The sequence below is a fragment of the Zophobas morio genome, unplaced genomic scaffold, assembly GCF_036711695.1.
Source record: "Zophobas morio isolate AGI-343-1 ecotype UQ-CSIRO unplaced genomic scaffold, CSIRO_AGI_Zmor_V1 ptg000178l, whole genome shotgun sequence".
In the NCBI taxonomy this organism is placed as follows: Eukaryota; Metazoa; Arthropoda; class Insecta; order Coleoptera; family Tenebrionidae; genus Zophobas; species Zophobas morio.
Window position 1 is genome coordinate 1 of NW_026972282.1, and position 16038 is coordinate 16038.

The 16038-nt window shown below is 24.8% G+C and overlaps 1 protein-coding gene and 1 long non-coding RNA gene across 2 annotated transcripts; both read right to left on the reverse strand.

Moving 5' to 3' along the window:
* Positions 1–2090: 2090 nt before the first annotated feature.
* LOC135145709 (uncharacterized) lies at positions 2091–2563 on the reverse strand. Its single transcript, XR_010283541.1, has 4 exons — positions 2461–2563; positions 2369–2381; positions 2245–2290; positions 2091–2137 (listed from the first exon to the last, which is right to left on the reverse strand). It is a non-coding gene; the product is annotated as an uncharacterized LOC135145709 (long non-coding RNA).
* Positions 2564–2605: 42 nt separating this feature from the next.
* Positions 2606–14403, reverse strand: LOC135145708 (mutS protein homolog 4-like). The gene is made up of 20 exons (XM_064077843.1): positions 14272–14403; positions 13995–14114; positions 13879–13905; positions 13505–13535; positions 11909–11987; positions 11759–11844; positions 11585–11635; positions 11520–11532; positions 11374–11455; positions 10564–10620; positions 5568–5571; positions 5460–5515; positions 5375–5399; positions 5271–5311; positions 5140–5215; positions 4120–4182; positions 3702–3832; positions 3516–3543; positions 3420–3460; positions 2606–2752 (listed from the first exon to the last, which is right to left on the reverse strand). Exons 1-20 carry the CDS (start codon positions 14401–14403, stop codon positions 2606–2608), a joined length of 1290 nt encoding a protein of 429 aa, XP_063933913.1.
* Between the last annotated feature and the right edge of the window lie 1635 nt (positions 14404–16038).

Here is a 16038-nt window from a genome sequence, read left to right on the forward strand (position 1 = left end):
ACTCATTGTGGAGTATATAAATACTTTTTTATTAACAACTATAATATATATAATAACTGTTAAAAAATATAATAATAAAATAATTTTGAAAAGACTTTTTTAAAATTATATGATAGGAAAAAAATATAATTCTTTGTATACTCAAACTATGGATTTTTTATAAAAAAATAAAAAATTATTGTGGAGTTTATTTTAAAATTTAAAAAAGATTAATAATGAATTTATAATATTATATAGTATTTTTAAAAGTAAAAGTTTCTATAAATAATATTTTAATAGTATATTTATAATAAAAATAAAACGGAGTGCGCCTGTAATAATTTATAATAAATATAAAAGCAGTTAATAGTAATTAAAAGTTCTAAAAAAATACTATTAGCTAGTGAAGAAAGGGAAAAAGTTTTATTCAATTAATTAATTAATAAAAAATTTACTTATAAATATATTTTCTTGAAAATGTATATGTAATTTTTTTAAATATATTAATGTAAATAGAACAAAATAAAGTTTTATTGTAAAAAGATAATTTACCAAATATAAGTTTAAAAAAATTTTAAATTTATAAGAAATTTTGATAAAAACACAAAATTATAATACTATAATAGATAATAGATATATCTATTTATTATTAGTATAGTAATATATATAAAACTTACAGGAAAAAATTGTTTAAAATAAATGTTACTCAAAGTAATAAAAGTAAAAGTTAACGGCGTTATAATTACCATAAATATTAGAAGTTACTAACTATTAATATTGTTAAAAAAAATTTTTAAAATGATAAAAATTTTATTTTTAATATCTACAATTTTAAAGTAAATAATATTATTACATAATATAAATACTATCAAAACTTTATTATTTTCACTAACTTCAATAAAAAAAAATTTCTACTTAATACTTTCATAACTATTGGTTTTAAGCCGTTTTAATATATCATTTATTTAAAATATATAACCTTTTATTTTTACATTTAATTGTTATTAGTTTTGAAAGGTTTTAAATATAATATTTATTAGTTTTTTTTATATGCATAGTTAATAAAAATTTTCGTATATTACAGTAAAAATATAAACTTTATAGTTTCTTCTAATTATTAATTTTAAGAATCACTTATTAATTAAACTAATATTTATTCCTTATTAACATAATTATCTTCAAGACTCACCATATTTGGTATTAGAGTTCAAAGCTAGAGTAGCGTAAGAACATAACAAGTCAGTCACCGCAATGCATTCAGTTAACTATATTTATTTAGTAGTAAATCAATTTTATACAAAAAATTAATGTTGTTAGCAAAAAAGAATTTTTTTTATAAAATATTTATTGAAGTATAAAATAAAGGAAATATATAAAAGTTTAGTAGAATTAATTAATAAAGATAATAATTATTAAAAAATTTAAACTTTTATAATAATTGTAAAAAAATACTTAAAAAAATTAAATTTACTTTTTTTTTTTAAATATTATAATATAATTTTCATGGTACAAAAATTCGCTAAAATTTCTCGTATCACATTTATACAAAAATCATATTTTAGTAAAGTATTTAAGTCGTTCATATTTTAATATATTAAAAAAATATTGAAAAATAGTTTTTTTAGTAGCTTATAATATTTATATAAAAATTTGCACAAGTGGGTCCTTTTTTTCGTTACGTATGGAAAATATTATTAGGATGCTTTAATATATAATTAAAAAACTTTTCGTGTATATATATCTCATACACCACAAAAAAGGACCAGTAGTCTATAAATATTTATAAAACATGTAATCATAGGATGGAATTGCTTTGTCGTAAACTTTTGATTGGAAAAAATAAATATACATAAAGTTGTAATTTATTATTGCTTTATTAATTATAATAAAATAAAATGTAAGTTTGATTATTTTAAACTTCTTAATACTTCCTTTTAGTATAACGCTGAAATATAGATATTTATTTTTTCATAAGATAATTATAAATGTTTTCATAACCAATTATTTATGTATATTCTATTTATACAGTTGAACAAATGTTGAGCATAATAATTATAATTATTATAATTATTAGTACTACTAGATATTATTATTATAGAAGACCTTAAACAAACACCCAATTTGCATTCTTATTATTTCGACCGTTTCTCGAAGTACTCTTAAATAAAAATTAATTTATGTTATAAATTTGAAAAACTTCGACTATTTTTATTAATAATCTATCTAAGTGCGTATATATATTTATATAAAAAGATTTCAGCGTACACGCTTGACATTAAATAAATTTCTTGAAGTGATTCTTCAATGCGACCTTATTTTCAAAAGACAAGTAATAAATAATTATAATAATAATACAAAAATAATAGTGATAATAAACAATAATAAATACCGTTTAGCTGATTCTATAGATTTTCCGGTCATGAATGTTTAAAAAATTAATAATTTCTTATAATAAAATATAATATAATTGATATTTCCTACGAGCACATGGGAGGTGCACGTAATCCTTCCATTTTTGGTAACATGAACTTGAATAAATTCAGGTGGTAATAATTCTATTTTAAACTTTGCATGAATTGTTAAGAAAAACCCTATAAAAAAAAACAATATAAATATAACAAAAACTTTATAATACCAAAAAAGTAATTAAAATTATTATATCGATAATTCTTTTGACTAAAATAAGAATAATAAGAAATAGATAAAAGCCTTTGGACTTGGCAAAGGAAACTTTAAAAGGAAGCTCATATTTTTTTTCATACTCGCTAGCCAACTTTATTAAACTTTAGTTAGTAACTTCATTAAAATTATTACAAGTAATTTGATATAACATTCGTAAAAATCTATTTATATTCTTACATAATAATATAATTAAATGTTATTATTATTTTTTTTAATATTTGAAAAGAAAATTATTTATATTTTACTATTATTTGTATATATTTATAATGAAAATCGTAATAAAAATTTAAAATTAATACAAAATGTATAATTAATTATAATAGGTAATATATAAATTTTATTATTACAGTATAAACAATTTTAAAAAGATACTAAAAGTTATATAAAAAAATTAATTAAAATTGTAATATTAAAAATTTATAATTCAATATAAAACAAATATTTTAAGTGAATAGAATTACGTCTAATAGTTTAAAAACTACAAGAAAAAATGTATAATAAAAACTAGAAAATGATACAATTATTATTAGTATTAAATATTATAAAATTTATAATAAAAATATTAACAAATAAAAGTAATTACTAGAGAATATTACTTTTTATCTTTATTATTTAATAATAAAATTTTATAGCAAATGTAGCAAATAACGTTAACCAAATTTTTCTATATTACAATAGTTATCACTAAAAACGTTAAATAATTTAAAATTTATTTAAAATATTACAAAATAAATATCACAAATTTATAAAAAGCATACATCCTGTACATCTTGAAGGGATTCGGTGTACGTTTGTCTTGCTTTTGCACATAACTTAACAAAACATTAAAAAAGTTTATATAAACTTTCTTGTACCAACATCTAGAAGTCCGTTTTTTCCTTTCTATAAAAATAATAGTGATAAACATTTATAATGTTTTTCACACTTAACTATAACTTTAAGCAAAAGAAATTTAATAATAAAAATAAAAATCGTACTAAAAAAATCATTTTAATATTAACACTGGTTAGAAGATAATAATAATTATAATACATTACTACCCTAATAGCAAAACACTTTTGAGCTCTCATATTAACAAATCCCTGTGTATACTGTGAGTCGTCGTTGACAACTTCTCCTATTAAGTTCTTTATGTCCTGAAAACGGTAATCATCTAGCGATTCCCAATAGGCTGTTTATTATTATTATTTATTATTAATTATTATAATTATAATAATAATTAATATAACTTTGTTTAATTGATAATTTATTACGTAAAATATAAGTATTATATCCTTGACTTTTAAAAAGGACTAATCGTTATTATTTTTAATAAAATTTTCCAAATTCTTGTATATATTTTTTTACAATATTATTTAATTTATAATTAATACATGTTATTACTAGCATTTTACTTCTTATATTTTTAGTTTATGTTTAATATATAATAAATTATTTCCCATATTATTAAATAAATACCATGCAGTAAAGAAGACGTTGCAGGCTCAAGCGATTCACGTAAAGGCCTAACTAGTTCCAGTACTGAATAAAATAAAAGTTATACAAAATTTTATAATAAAGTAGAATGAAGTTAACTTTGAGCAGTCTTTCTTAGTATTATTACATAATAAAATTAAAAGAGTATTTGAATTTAAAAATAGATATACAACTATTTTTGAAAATAAACAATTAATACATAAAAAGAAATTGTAATAGATACTTAATAAAGGAAAAACTGATAGTAAAAATATTATTTTTTTAAAATTCGGGGTAATTAAATAGTATTATCAAATTTTTATTTATAATGGAGTGAATTGGAGTAAATTATAATAAGAAGTTAGCACTTATTTACTATTAATATTAAAAAGAAGTAAAAATAAAATAATTTGATTAAATGTCTTACATAAATGGAATTTTCTTTAAATATTAATAGAAAATTTAAAAAAATTACAGGAAATTTTCAAAAAGTTTTAAAATATTCGTTAGTTTATTTTTTATTTTCGCAAAGTTTATAATTGCTATGGAGCTTATTAATAGTTATGATAAATAATTAAAAGATACATTAAGAAAAAACACGTAAGCAAGAGGAAGAAGCAAAACGAGATTAATAAAATTTATTGAGCTTCACGAGGAAGATATATGCAAATATTGCGCCTGACTCAGGACACAAGATGAATCATCACTATGAAAGTTGTATTGGTAGCAATTATTGTCCTACGTTAGTTATTATATAACCAATAAAAAATATCTTCTCGCTATAAATAATTTTCAAATCTTGCTACTTTATATGTATAGTAATATAACTATATACTGTTTTCATTATATTTTTTATAAGAAAGTAAATAATTGTTATGATATAACACTTTTATATAATTGTCACAAACTTATTCAACTTGAAGATTACTACAGGTTTAATTAGTAGGGCCGCTTCATTCAAGTTTTATTATAATTATCAGAATAAAAAACCTTCCTACTTCGCTTAATATAATTTTTCAGTACCATGCTTGAGGGCGAGTATATTCGTTATTAAGGATTCCGCTACATTGAGATCTTCGACGCGCGGAACTTGTATTAACTTTTTTTACTTTTATTATTTTTATATAATTAAAAAATATTCATATAGATGATACTGAGGAGAGGAGTCGGTCTAGATCCACAAACTTCTCTAAAACTTTTCCGGTGTAAATAATAATCATAATAATAATTTGATAAAAAAATGAAAATTAGAATATACCTTTCTGTACACCAAAAAGAAGAGGCTAATTTGAGAAAGAGATTATTATTACCATTAATAATAAATACAATTAAAAATATAAAACCTTCTTTTCAATAAACTCGCTAACGCAGTCAAGTCGAGAATTGATAGTTTGAAGGTCTGTTCATAGTAACATTAAGTAAATAAATAAATAATAAAAATAGTACATAACATTCCTGTAATTGGTTGTAATATATTAGACCGAAGCAGACGATCTATTATTATTTATAATAAATTTATAATAAAAATTTACTTTCTATGTTTTAATCAGTTAAAATCGAAGGCTATTGTAAAACAAAAAATTAATTAATATTGTATTTTTTTTTTATAACTTAAATGCTTAAGATAATTTACTAATGAGATAGTTAAATGATTATAATTACTTGAAATAAATTAATAAAAGCCTACAAGAATTTGATAAAATTTATTAAAACATTTTATAAATTTATTCCAGTTTATATATATAAATCATCGGAAAGTGTGAACACAAAAGTTACTAAGTATAATAATCAGTAATAATAAAAGTAATTTTACAATGAATTAATATAATAAACGAAGAACTAAAGTGCTCTACATTTACAAAAATTTAGGAATATAAAATAATAGTATTAACGTTTCACAATGATAATAATAACACGTGAGGGTGTATTTAGTGTCCTTAAAAGGTTTGCGAAGTGACGCTTTCATTAAATATTTCAATTACACAATAATGCATCAGTCAAAAGTTTACTTTAATATTTCTTATCAATATGCATAAGAAACAAAGTTGGGTACTAATAATTTAATACAAATTAACCTTACTGCAAGTAAAGTGATTTTTTTACTATTTAAGATAATAATAATTACACTTATAAATAATAAAACTTGCAGCACTTGAAATAAAAAAAAATTTTATACAAACAAATTTATATATTTTCTTCATAAGATTTATGAATGTAATAAAGTATAAAACAAGGGCTGGAAATTTGATTAGTGTTTCATAAAATATTTTACTTCCTCCCTGTTAATATATATGTTAGTTATTATTACGTGTAAACACAGTATAATAATAAAAAATAAAAAATTTTAAAGAATAACTTTAATAATATAAACAAAATTTGAGTGCAACTTTTCTGAAAAACGACTTTACAACCAAATCAAAATAATAATACTCTTATATAAATGTGCAGTTAATTTTTCTATAATCGATTATAATAAGAATAGCAGTTTACAATAAAATTTATCTGATAAAAATAAATAATAAAAAAGTGTTATAAAAAATAAGTAAACTTTACAAAGCAAAAGATTTAAACTTTAATATGGACTTTCAATATTCTAAATAATGTTTGTTGTATAATATAATATAAATAATAGTATCGTAGTAAACTTATCAAGCTTAGTTCACGTGGACATAATGAGTTGGGTCATTATAAAATTAGTGAGTTGAGCGAAAATATATAGATTGCTTAAGATAATAATAATAAATAATTATCACATTTACTTACAATAGTTTTTGTAAATTTCATAGATCCATATAATGTTGCGTTGCTCTGTAAAAAGTTATAGTTTTCATAATACAAAAAAGCAGGTCTTGTATAGAACTTTAAATAATTTTACAAAGTTATATAAAAAGTATAAAAAAATTACTATTAAATTTTTGACAATGCATTGTATTTTAAAGTTTGTATATTACAAAATCTATACAGAAAGTAATAGGCATTTAAGCACAAAACATACGTAAATCTTATTAACAAGACAATTTAACTTGGTAAAAAATTATAAAAAAAATAAAAATTCTCGTATTATTTTTATTACTAACGTGCATCAGTAGCAAAACAATAAAAAAATTACATTATCTTAAATTTTTAAGAATATATAAATTAGCGTAAATACATATGTTCATTTTAAAAAAATAATGATAACAAATTACAAACACATTTTATTAAAATAAAATTGATTTTATAAAAATAAAAGGGAAAGTTAAAACTCGCACTAAAATTTAATTTAACGCTAATATATGAGAATGTTGGAAGCGCAGTATTTATAGCTTTACAAAAATAAACTTAATAATAATAACTTTTATTCATGTTAATAAGTATTCTTACGTTCAATATAATATTTGTGACCTCTAAAGTAAAAATACACATTTATGGATTGCAACATCTTTTTTATAAATGTTCTCAAGTAATACAAAAGTATAATAATTGCGATTTCAATTATTATTTCCATAAAAAAAAGTCAAAGTATTTTATAGTTATCTTAAATATAAGCTTTATAAGGAGAAAGTCTATTAGTAATAATAATTCTAGAAAGTTAATTAGTTATGTTTAGTAAATATAAAATGTTCTTGAAAAGCATCGAGAGAATAAATAAAGTAATAAAAATTAGATAATTTTTATATTATTAATATGAAATAAAAAAGAACCTTAACATTTCTATTATTACAAATAAGCTCAAGTTGTTTAGCAGAGCCCGCTTTGCATACCATAAGTATCAGTAGATAACAATGGTTATAGTATTTTAATATAATTTAAATTTCTTTAATAATATAATTACTTTGGCAAACTTTACATTTTATAAAAATGTAAATATAATTAATTATCTATTTTATTTAATAACTTTTCAAGATATAAAATATTTAACTATCTTACTAAAAAAATGTATATAATTATGGAAATTGTACTAATTGATTTTTTTTTTAGATATTCCGCGAAATAAAGGGTTACGAAAAAATAATTCAGTTAAAATTTATATTTTTAATAAAATTAAAAATATTATTAGTTTGCCAAAAAAATTAATACGTTAGCGACAATATAAAAGTATCATTATTATACACTTTACAAACAGCTTACAATCAATCATCATTGCATGAAAGCCATTTAAAAACTTAAACTTTAACGTTCCTAATAAGTTTATATATATTATTATTACAGTAAAACTGATAATATTGTAAGTAATTACAACTAAAATATAATTATCTTTTTTAACAAAATTTTAAAGGAAGAAAGTTCACATTACATTTTTAAAAACGTTTATTTTAAAAAAGTATAGAAATGATAATGATAATTATTTATTATTTAATTGATATTAAAAGACTTATATTCATTTATAAAATATAATTTATCATTAAAAAATTGTAAACAGTTTTATATATTATTAAATGTATTCTTATAAAGTAATGGTAAGTAATAATAAAAAAAGTTTTTTTAAGCTCAACAGGAAACTGATATTTCGTTTAACTTTTTAAAAATGTTAAATTAGGATTGAGTAGTCATATAAATTATTATTGTTTTTTATAGTTCTATTAGAAAGCGGAAAAAGTAATAATAACTGTTAAATCATTATAAAAATTGAAGGTAATTAGCATCAAAACCAAAAAGAAAGTCATATTCTAAATTTTTTAAAAAAGCTTTAATAAATCCCTAAAAATAATAATATATAGAAGGAAATTTATAAAACTCTAATTAAGAACACGAAAAAAATTAAGTTAATATTTTTTAAATAAGATAAATTAATTAAAATAAACCAATACATTTTAAATTAATTTCACTTAATCGAAAGCCGAAATAAAGCTTAATAACTAACAAATAATACTCTCATTGGTTCGGAAAACATCTTAAATATTCCAAAGTAAAACTAACTTAAAAGAGAATGTTTAGAAATTTCAAGTACATCAATGCTTAGAATTATTTTTTATTTAAAATTATTTAAAAATATTAAATGAAAATATAAACGTTAATAAAAAAGTATATAAATTTATAGATTAAATGAAATAATTATTAAAATATAAATTAATTAAATTTATGTATATAATATTACTCGAAACTTATAATTACAAAAGCATTATAGAATTAATTTGTTAATATATAACTTTTCTTGACTAATTTATACTGATGAGATTTGACTATTTCTATTATATATAAATATTATATGATTTACAGAATACTTGAACAATTTTTTTAAAGATAGATAAAAAACACAGTTTAATTTATAATGGTAACAATAATAAATAAATAATAAGAAAGTTATTTAGTAATTATGACACATAATTCTTTTTTAAAGGTATTATCATAATATTATTTTACAAATAAAATAAAGGACAGATTAAAATATAATTAAAATATAGCTCTTCCATATTTATAATAAATATTTCATAATAGAATGGGTAATTTAAAATAATCATTAGCATGCCTGGTGCATATATAATATTTTTGACGAAATCCAAATATTTCATAAGTGCACTGGCAGAGGCAAGACAGTAGTACCTTTTATTAAAATAAATATTAACAAATTTCTATTTTTTTTTAAATTGAAAAAATCTTTTTTTAATACAATATGTCAGTTGGATTTCTTAATTAATTAAGAAAGATAAGTTACTTTGCAAAAATTTCTATGTCTACCTAAATAAATATTAAGTTTCTTTTTTTTAAAATTTTGCAAGTGATGTTTTTTTGTAGAAAAAGATACACTTTTAATGTCAGCTTAAATATATTATCTACTATAAATTTAATTACTTTGTAAAAATTTTAATGCCTAGATAAACTTTTAATGTCAATTTATATTTATTATCTATTATAAATTTAATTACTTTGTAGGATGCCTAACTAAATATTTTTCTATATTAAACTCTTGAATGTTTTTTTCCATTTTTTTTATCTAAAACTCCTTATATAATTATGAAAAAAAAAAAGTTACTTTGTAGAAATTTCAATATCTAAACTAAAATCTGATTCAGGACAACTGGTCTCACGGATCCACTCGAGACCTTAAATATTGATATTATTACAGAAAATAATTTATTATGAACAATTTTATTTTAAAAATAATAATTATTAATGTATAGTTATTAACAACTTTCATATATACATATTTTATAATTGCACGACTTATAAAATAATAATAATCACATTAATATATACATATTTTATAATTGCACGACTTATAAAATAATAATAATCACATTATCTACTTAATAATATTTGTATATTTTTTTTATTATAAAATTTATAATATATTAAAATCCTCTCTACATTAACAATATTAATACTCATTAATAAATAATTATAAGTAAATATATTAAATTTTTATATACAAATGTATGACAAATAGGCTAATATTAAACCGTGAGTTTCATTAAAATATTTTCTAGCTACACAAGTTAAGTTTGTAGAGGGGAGTCTCTGGCTCACAATCCGGTAGATGCTAGATATTTTGGTCGCATCGCATGCAGTGCTTGGCATTAGCAACTGTGAAGATATTAGATAAGTTAAGAAGGTTTCTGACTATAAGATATTTTCTTAGAGACAACTTCTTTGCGGTAGTGGGAAACAGAATTAATAATAGTTTATTTTTATTTAAAATTCTTTCTCAAAAACTTATTTTTTTTTACTTAAAATATGGAATATTGTCAAATATTCTCGAAATTTTTCAAAGGTAGTTGGTAAAAAGCTATACAGTACAAGTCTTTTCAGTATATACAGTTTAAACTTTAAAAAAAAAATTAATACATTGTTAATTATAATTTATATAATTATAAGAAATTCACGAAATGTTTAGTAATTTAAATTATTATATATTTAAAATTCAAAATAAAAAAAGTTTTTATTAAGTTTATAAATTACTTATTATATATTTAGTTTCAACTAAAGAAATATTGTTAAAAAATACTTAATATGAAACTATAATCTCTCACTTAAATAGTTAAAGTATTTACTTATTTATACTACTTATATAATAGCTCAAGAATTATAAAGAAAAAGAGTTAAACTTTTAGCTTTAATGTTTAATAATTATTATAATAAAGAGTCCAGTCCATTATAGAAAAGGAACTGAAAAAATAGTAGTAGTAAAAAGTTTTGTTGAAAATTAGGCAAGAAGTATAAAAAAAGTTATAAACAAATTTATAGAAAAAGCGATAGGAATACATATATAACTTAATTTTTAAGAACATTTTAGTAAAACATTTTTCTAAAATATAAGAAAACGACAAATAAATTTACATCTGAAGGTTCATAAAACTCGAGCGTAGTAAGCGTTTTGACAAAAGTTTGGTTATCCGAAAATTGAAGAAGGATCAACTCCCTTTTGGTTAGAAAAAATTTCCTTATTGTATATAAAAGTTTGTATATTCTTTTATTTTTTATACGGCGAATGAAGATCTATTAAAATAATAGGTTACTATTTAAATTTAATAAAAAATTAATTTAGTACCCATTACAGCCATTCCTACTTCGCAAGCCAATCCCCTTCCGACTACCACCGCTATAATTACATTGTTATAATGCGAAACTTCCTCAAAAAAAATTTATTCAATAATCATTATTTATTTTATATAGTAAAACTTAGATCAGTTCCTCTATACAGCTGACGTGCTTTAGAAAATACCGATGCAAGTGTTATTAGTCGTTGAGGTGGTGCAAGTCCCGGTAGAGGAGCAAGTCAATGAAGCGGTTCCCTTCGAGGTGGTATTTCTTAGTTTCATATAAAAAAAAATTATTTATAAATATAAAAAAGTTTATAATCCACAACAGTTACCTGGAAAAATTGAGCGTATGATTCTTTGGAAGGCGGGTAGAATAAGTAAGCGAAGATTCAGTAGTCGATGGTTCAGTAACTTTCAAAAGTTAATTACAAATTTTATTATCAGAAAATGTTTTTAAGGCCAACATAGCTCAAAACATTAGATCTTTATTCAAATTCACTGCTTAACACTTATCTTAGCAGTTATAAAGCTTTGGTTTTTAAAATAATGAAGGTTCAATTGCACGGTAAAAATAAAGTTTAAAGTTGCTTTAATTTAAAAAAAACCTGAAAGCGCATCATTAGAATAACAGTAACGTTTCATCTTTTATATATTTTGAAACTCTTTTGTAAGACAGAAAAGCAAAAAAAAAAAATAGAAGGCAAAATAAAATACTACGAACTAAGGCTTTTCAAGTAGAATTTTGGCGCAATTATGAGTATTTTAAATTTTTTATTAATTAAATGTTGTTGTCTAAAAATGTTAATAATAACATAAGACTGTTTTAAGTTCATATCTTTTATCACATAAGTCAGATGATAGTGCAATATTATGCGTTGCAGAGAAAAAATAAAAGAGATATTATTTACTCTTCACAACTTTTGAGCAACAGAAGCTCCTCTTCAAATTTCTTGACAAAATTGCCCAACATAATAAGCGCTACACTTACAATCGGAGTGTATGCACCTTAACCCACCGAAAACATAACCATTAACTTCCTCTAGGTCTCTGCTAGAATCAGTAGTAAAGAAGTTAAATTATTTTACCTAGCAATCAATATCTAAGAAGTATCAGATTATAGACACTGGGCATTTTTTAAAATTAGTTGAAAATAGCGAGAGGGGCCTACAACCTTTTCTACAGGCAAGATATGCGAGCAGATAAATATTTTATAGTTTCACTTCATTAATAACTTAACTTTAATACACCTGAGTCTAAAGTCTTTGTATTAGTTATATTATTTTTATTAAAGTACGTCCTATTGAGGTTTGTGCAAGGCCACCATAGGCTATTCTCCTAGTCCTCAACCTGAGTATTCCAAACTATTGTGTCACTGTTCGGTAAGGAATTAATATAAATTAATAAAATAGATATATAAAGATAGAATAGACAGCTAATAAGTAGGTAAGGTATAATTAGGAGGGTAAGGTAATAACTAATATGGAACAATATATTACTTCCAAGATTAATTTTTTTTTGTTAGAATCAAATGCATATATCCTCATCAAATTTATTATATATTTTTTTCATAAATTAGGGTTTATAACCACGGTGGAATGGTTTATTTTAAAATTTTTTTGATATTAAGAATGTATTGGTTAAGTTTTTTTTCGTAAATGTATTAAATTTGGTTTTTTGCTTTTTCGTTAATCAATGTTTGAGGTCTCATTATTGATAAAATCATTTTATTTTTACTTGTTAACAAAGGAAGAGTTAGAATGTAACCACCTTATAGCACGGATTCCAAATTTGAGTAATTGAGGGTAACTATTTACTCTTTATTAGGCACCTTATAAAGTAATTGCATTAATAAAGAGGGTATATATATTTATATTTATAATAAACATGTGTGGCCTCAGCCGCCTGTCTGACGGACTAAAGGCACTCACCTGCCAAAGTCGACGTCTTATCCGAGCGGCCCTGTTGACGCAGAGACAAGCTTGTGCTTAATCGACTGCACAGGTACATTAAAAAAAAGCTAAGGGCCCATTTTAACAATAAACGGGAGGCCAAGCCGCACTATATATCCGAAAGCAGGCAGCAACAACCGCTCCTACTTTTGGAAATTTGTTAAAAGGATCAAAAATCGGGGACTTGCCCCACTACCCCCCCTTCATGAAGGAAATACAATGGCCGAGTGTGATGGAGACAAAAGCTACTCTTCTAGCTCATCTCCTTGCTTCCCCAAAGTGTGCCAGCTGCTCACTTAACTTCCAATGTTGGCTCCCTCAGCTAAGCTTACCCCTTATTGAGGTCTACAAACCTCGGATGCTAGTTTAACGTTAGCGAGCTGCAAACCACTGTCGAAGCGTTACCCAAAGTAAAAGCGCGCGCCTGACCCCCTCGATGGCATCGCTAACGAGATGCTGAAGAATATGCCATATCAGCAGGGGGGCAGTCTCTGTACCGACTAGTAGAATCTTCGCCTAGTAGAATCTTCGATGCTCCAAGCTCCTTGGCGCCTTTCCGATTCGATGGAAGACGGCGATCGCTGCTACGCTACCAAAAAACACTCAAACCGGAACCACCATCTAGCAAGTTCCGACCCATCAGTCTATTGGCAGCGACCAGCAAAGTGGGTGAGGCGTTTTACTGCGCCGTCTAAAAGAGGTCGTGCACGTTCGAAAAGCTTTACAAGAGTTTCAGTTTAAATTACGGCAAGAACACTCAACGGTCCAGCAGCTTCCCCGCTTAACTGAATGGGCCAACCACTCAAGCTTTTAAGCGTAAGAAGACAACAGGCGCTATCTTCCTTGACGTTGAAAGGGCGCTTGATTAAGTTTAGCATGAAGGTCTGCTGCACAGGCTGCGCTGGTTATCCGTCCTATGGTTTTTATAACATGCTGAAATATCTGAATGGTTGCGTCTTCAGCGTGCGCGTGGGAGATACACGGTCGCCACTCCGATCTCTGGCAGCAGGGAGCCCTCCAGGGATCACTTCTTTGACCCCTTTTTTATTTGCCAGTTACATGAGCGAATGTGCTCATGCCTTCCGACCCCCATACACGAATTTCCCTCCACGCTAATTATACAACCGTATATTTTTCTTCGAAGTCTTCTGCTTTGCTATGCAAGCATCTACAGCGTTATCTTGACACCCTTGGCTGTCTGGTGCCGTGATTGGAAGGTTACTATAAATGCGATGAAGAGCAAAGCTACATTAATTTCAAAGAAACGCGTCCCTTTGTTGATGCCCTCAACCTTTAAATGGTGTGAAGATTCCGGGGTTTCTAAGACGAAATAATTGGGAGTCAACACAAATTTTCTTTGGTAGCCTAACGTGCACTATGTAGTGGCGAAGGTCAAGGCAGTCACCAAGGCGCTTTATCCTTTACTTCGCGGCAAGTATAAGCTTTCTTTGCGAAAGAAACGGCAATTATACTTGTCTTCTATTTAGCTAATCATGTCATACGCGTCTGCTGCATGGGTCTATGGCTCCACTGCAATAGCGTCGGCATTTCAAGGGCCACAGAACAAATTGCTGCGTGTTTTGACATAGAATTCTTAGTTTGTGTGAAACGAAGCTCAATGCAATGCAATTACCCTATACAACAGACTAGCCAGGCATACTACTCGCCTCTGGTAAGCGGACTTATTTACGAGCCATGAGACGAACACTTTATCGCCTTCCACGTGACGCACGTAAGCGGTAGTTTTTATTTGTTAATGTTAAGAAAATAATGACATCTTATCGATTATAGGCAATTCACTAATAAGTCTTCAATCACACCCGATTGAGAGATGTCAACTATTTGGACATACAGAGAATGCTGTAAATCAAGCTCCGAATGCATTCAAATGCGGTAGCCCTCACGAGTAGAAATCCTGCACTACAAGCGAGAATAAAAAGCCTACTCATGCCAACTGGCAAAGGAGGCGTACTTCAAGTTATAGAGGATGCCTACACTACCCGAAAAGTGCGCGTATGAGAAAAAATTTAAAAAACATTTCAGCTAAATATAAGGTATGCACAGCGTACTAAACTGAATTTACCCCCACCTGAAGCGACTAATACAGCTCCCTCAAACGACATCATAACCAACTTGTAGCAACACTTACCAATGTGATCAACTCGCATCTGGCAAAGGTCATAACGGAGCTATTATAAACTTTAAAGAAATAGAGGCCAGCTCTTAGTTCCTTAAGGATTTTGGTATTTAATTCTACGGCGTTCATTGGAAGAAGCCAGACCTACAGGGACTTATCGCCTGAATGACCCTGAACATAATTGTAATCTCTGAAGCGCCCTGAAGAAAAGTAATCGAATATAGAGTACCTGACTATTCTGTTTACAGGCGCGATAGGAATGTTGGAGGAAGAGGCGTGGCTGTTTTAATTAAAAAAAACATTACCCATCGAGTGCTCTACGTTTCCGACCTGGTAAGTTTAAAAGTCATCGCAGTGAATAAAAGAGCTCCGTTAC

Bases quoted from the DNA above. Each gene is read 5' to 3' on its own strand.
- LOC135145708 (XM_064077843.1), bottom strand. From the start codon at position 14,403: ATGCTAAACTTAATCAAGCGCCCTTTCAACGTCAAGGAAGATAGCGCC. The intron at 13,906-13,994 runs GCATATTCTTCA...AGTGGTTTGCAG, and splicing joins ACTGCCCCCCTGCTGATATG to CTCGCTAACGTTAAACTAGC. The intron at 10,621-11,373 runs GTAAATTTATTT...ATATCTTCACAG, and splicing joins AGTTTTATGAACCTTCAGAT to TTGCTAATGCCAAGCACTGC.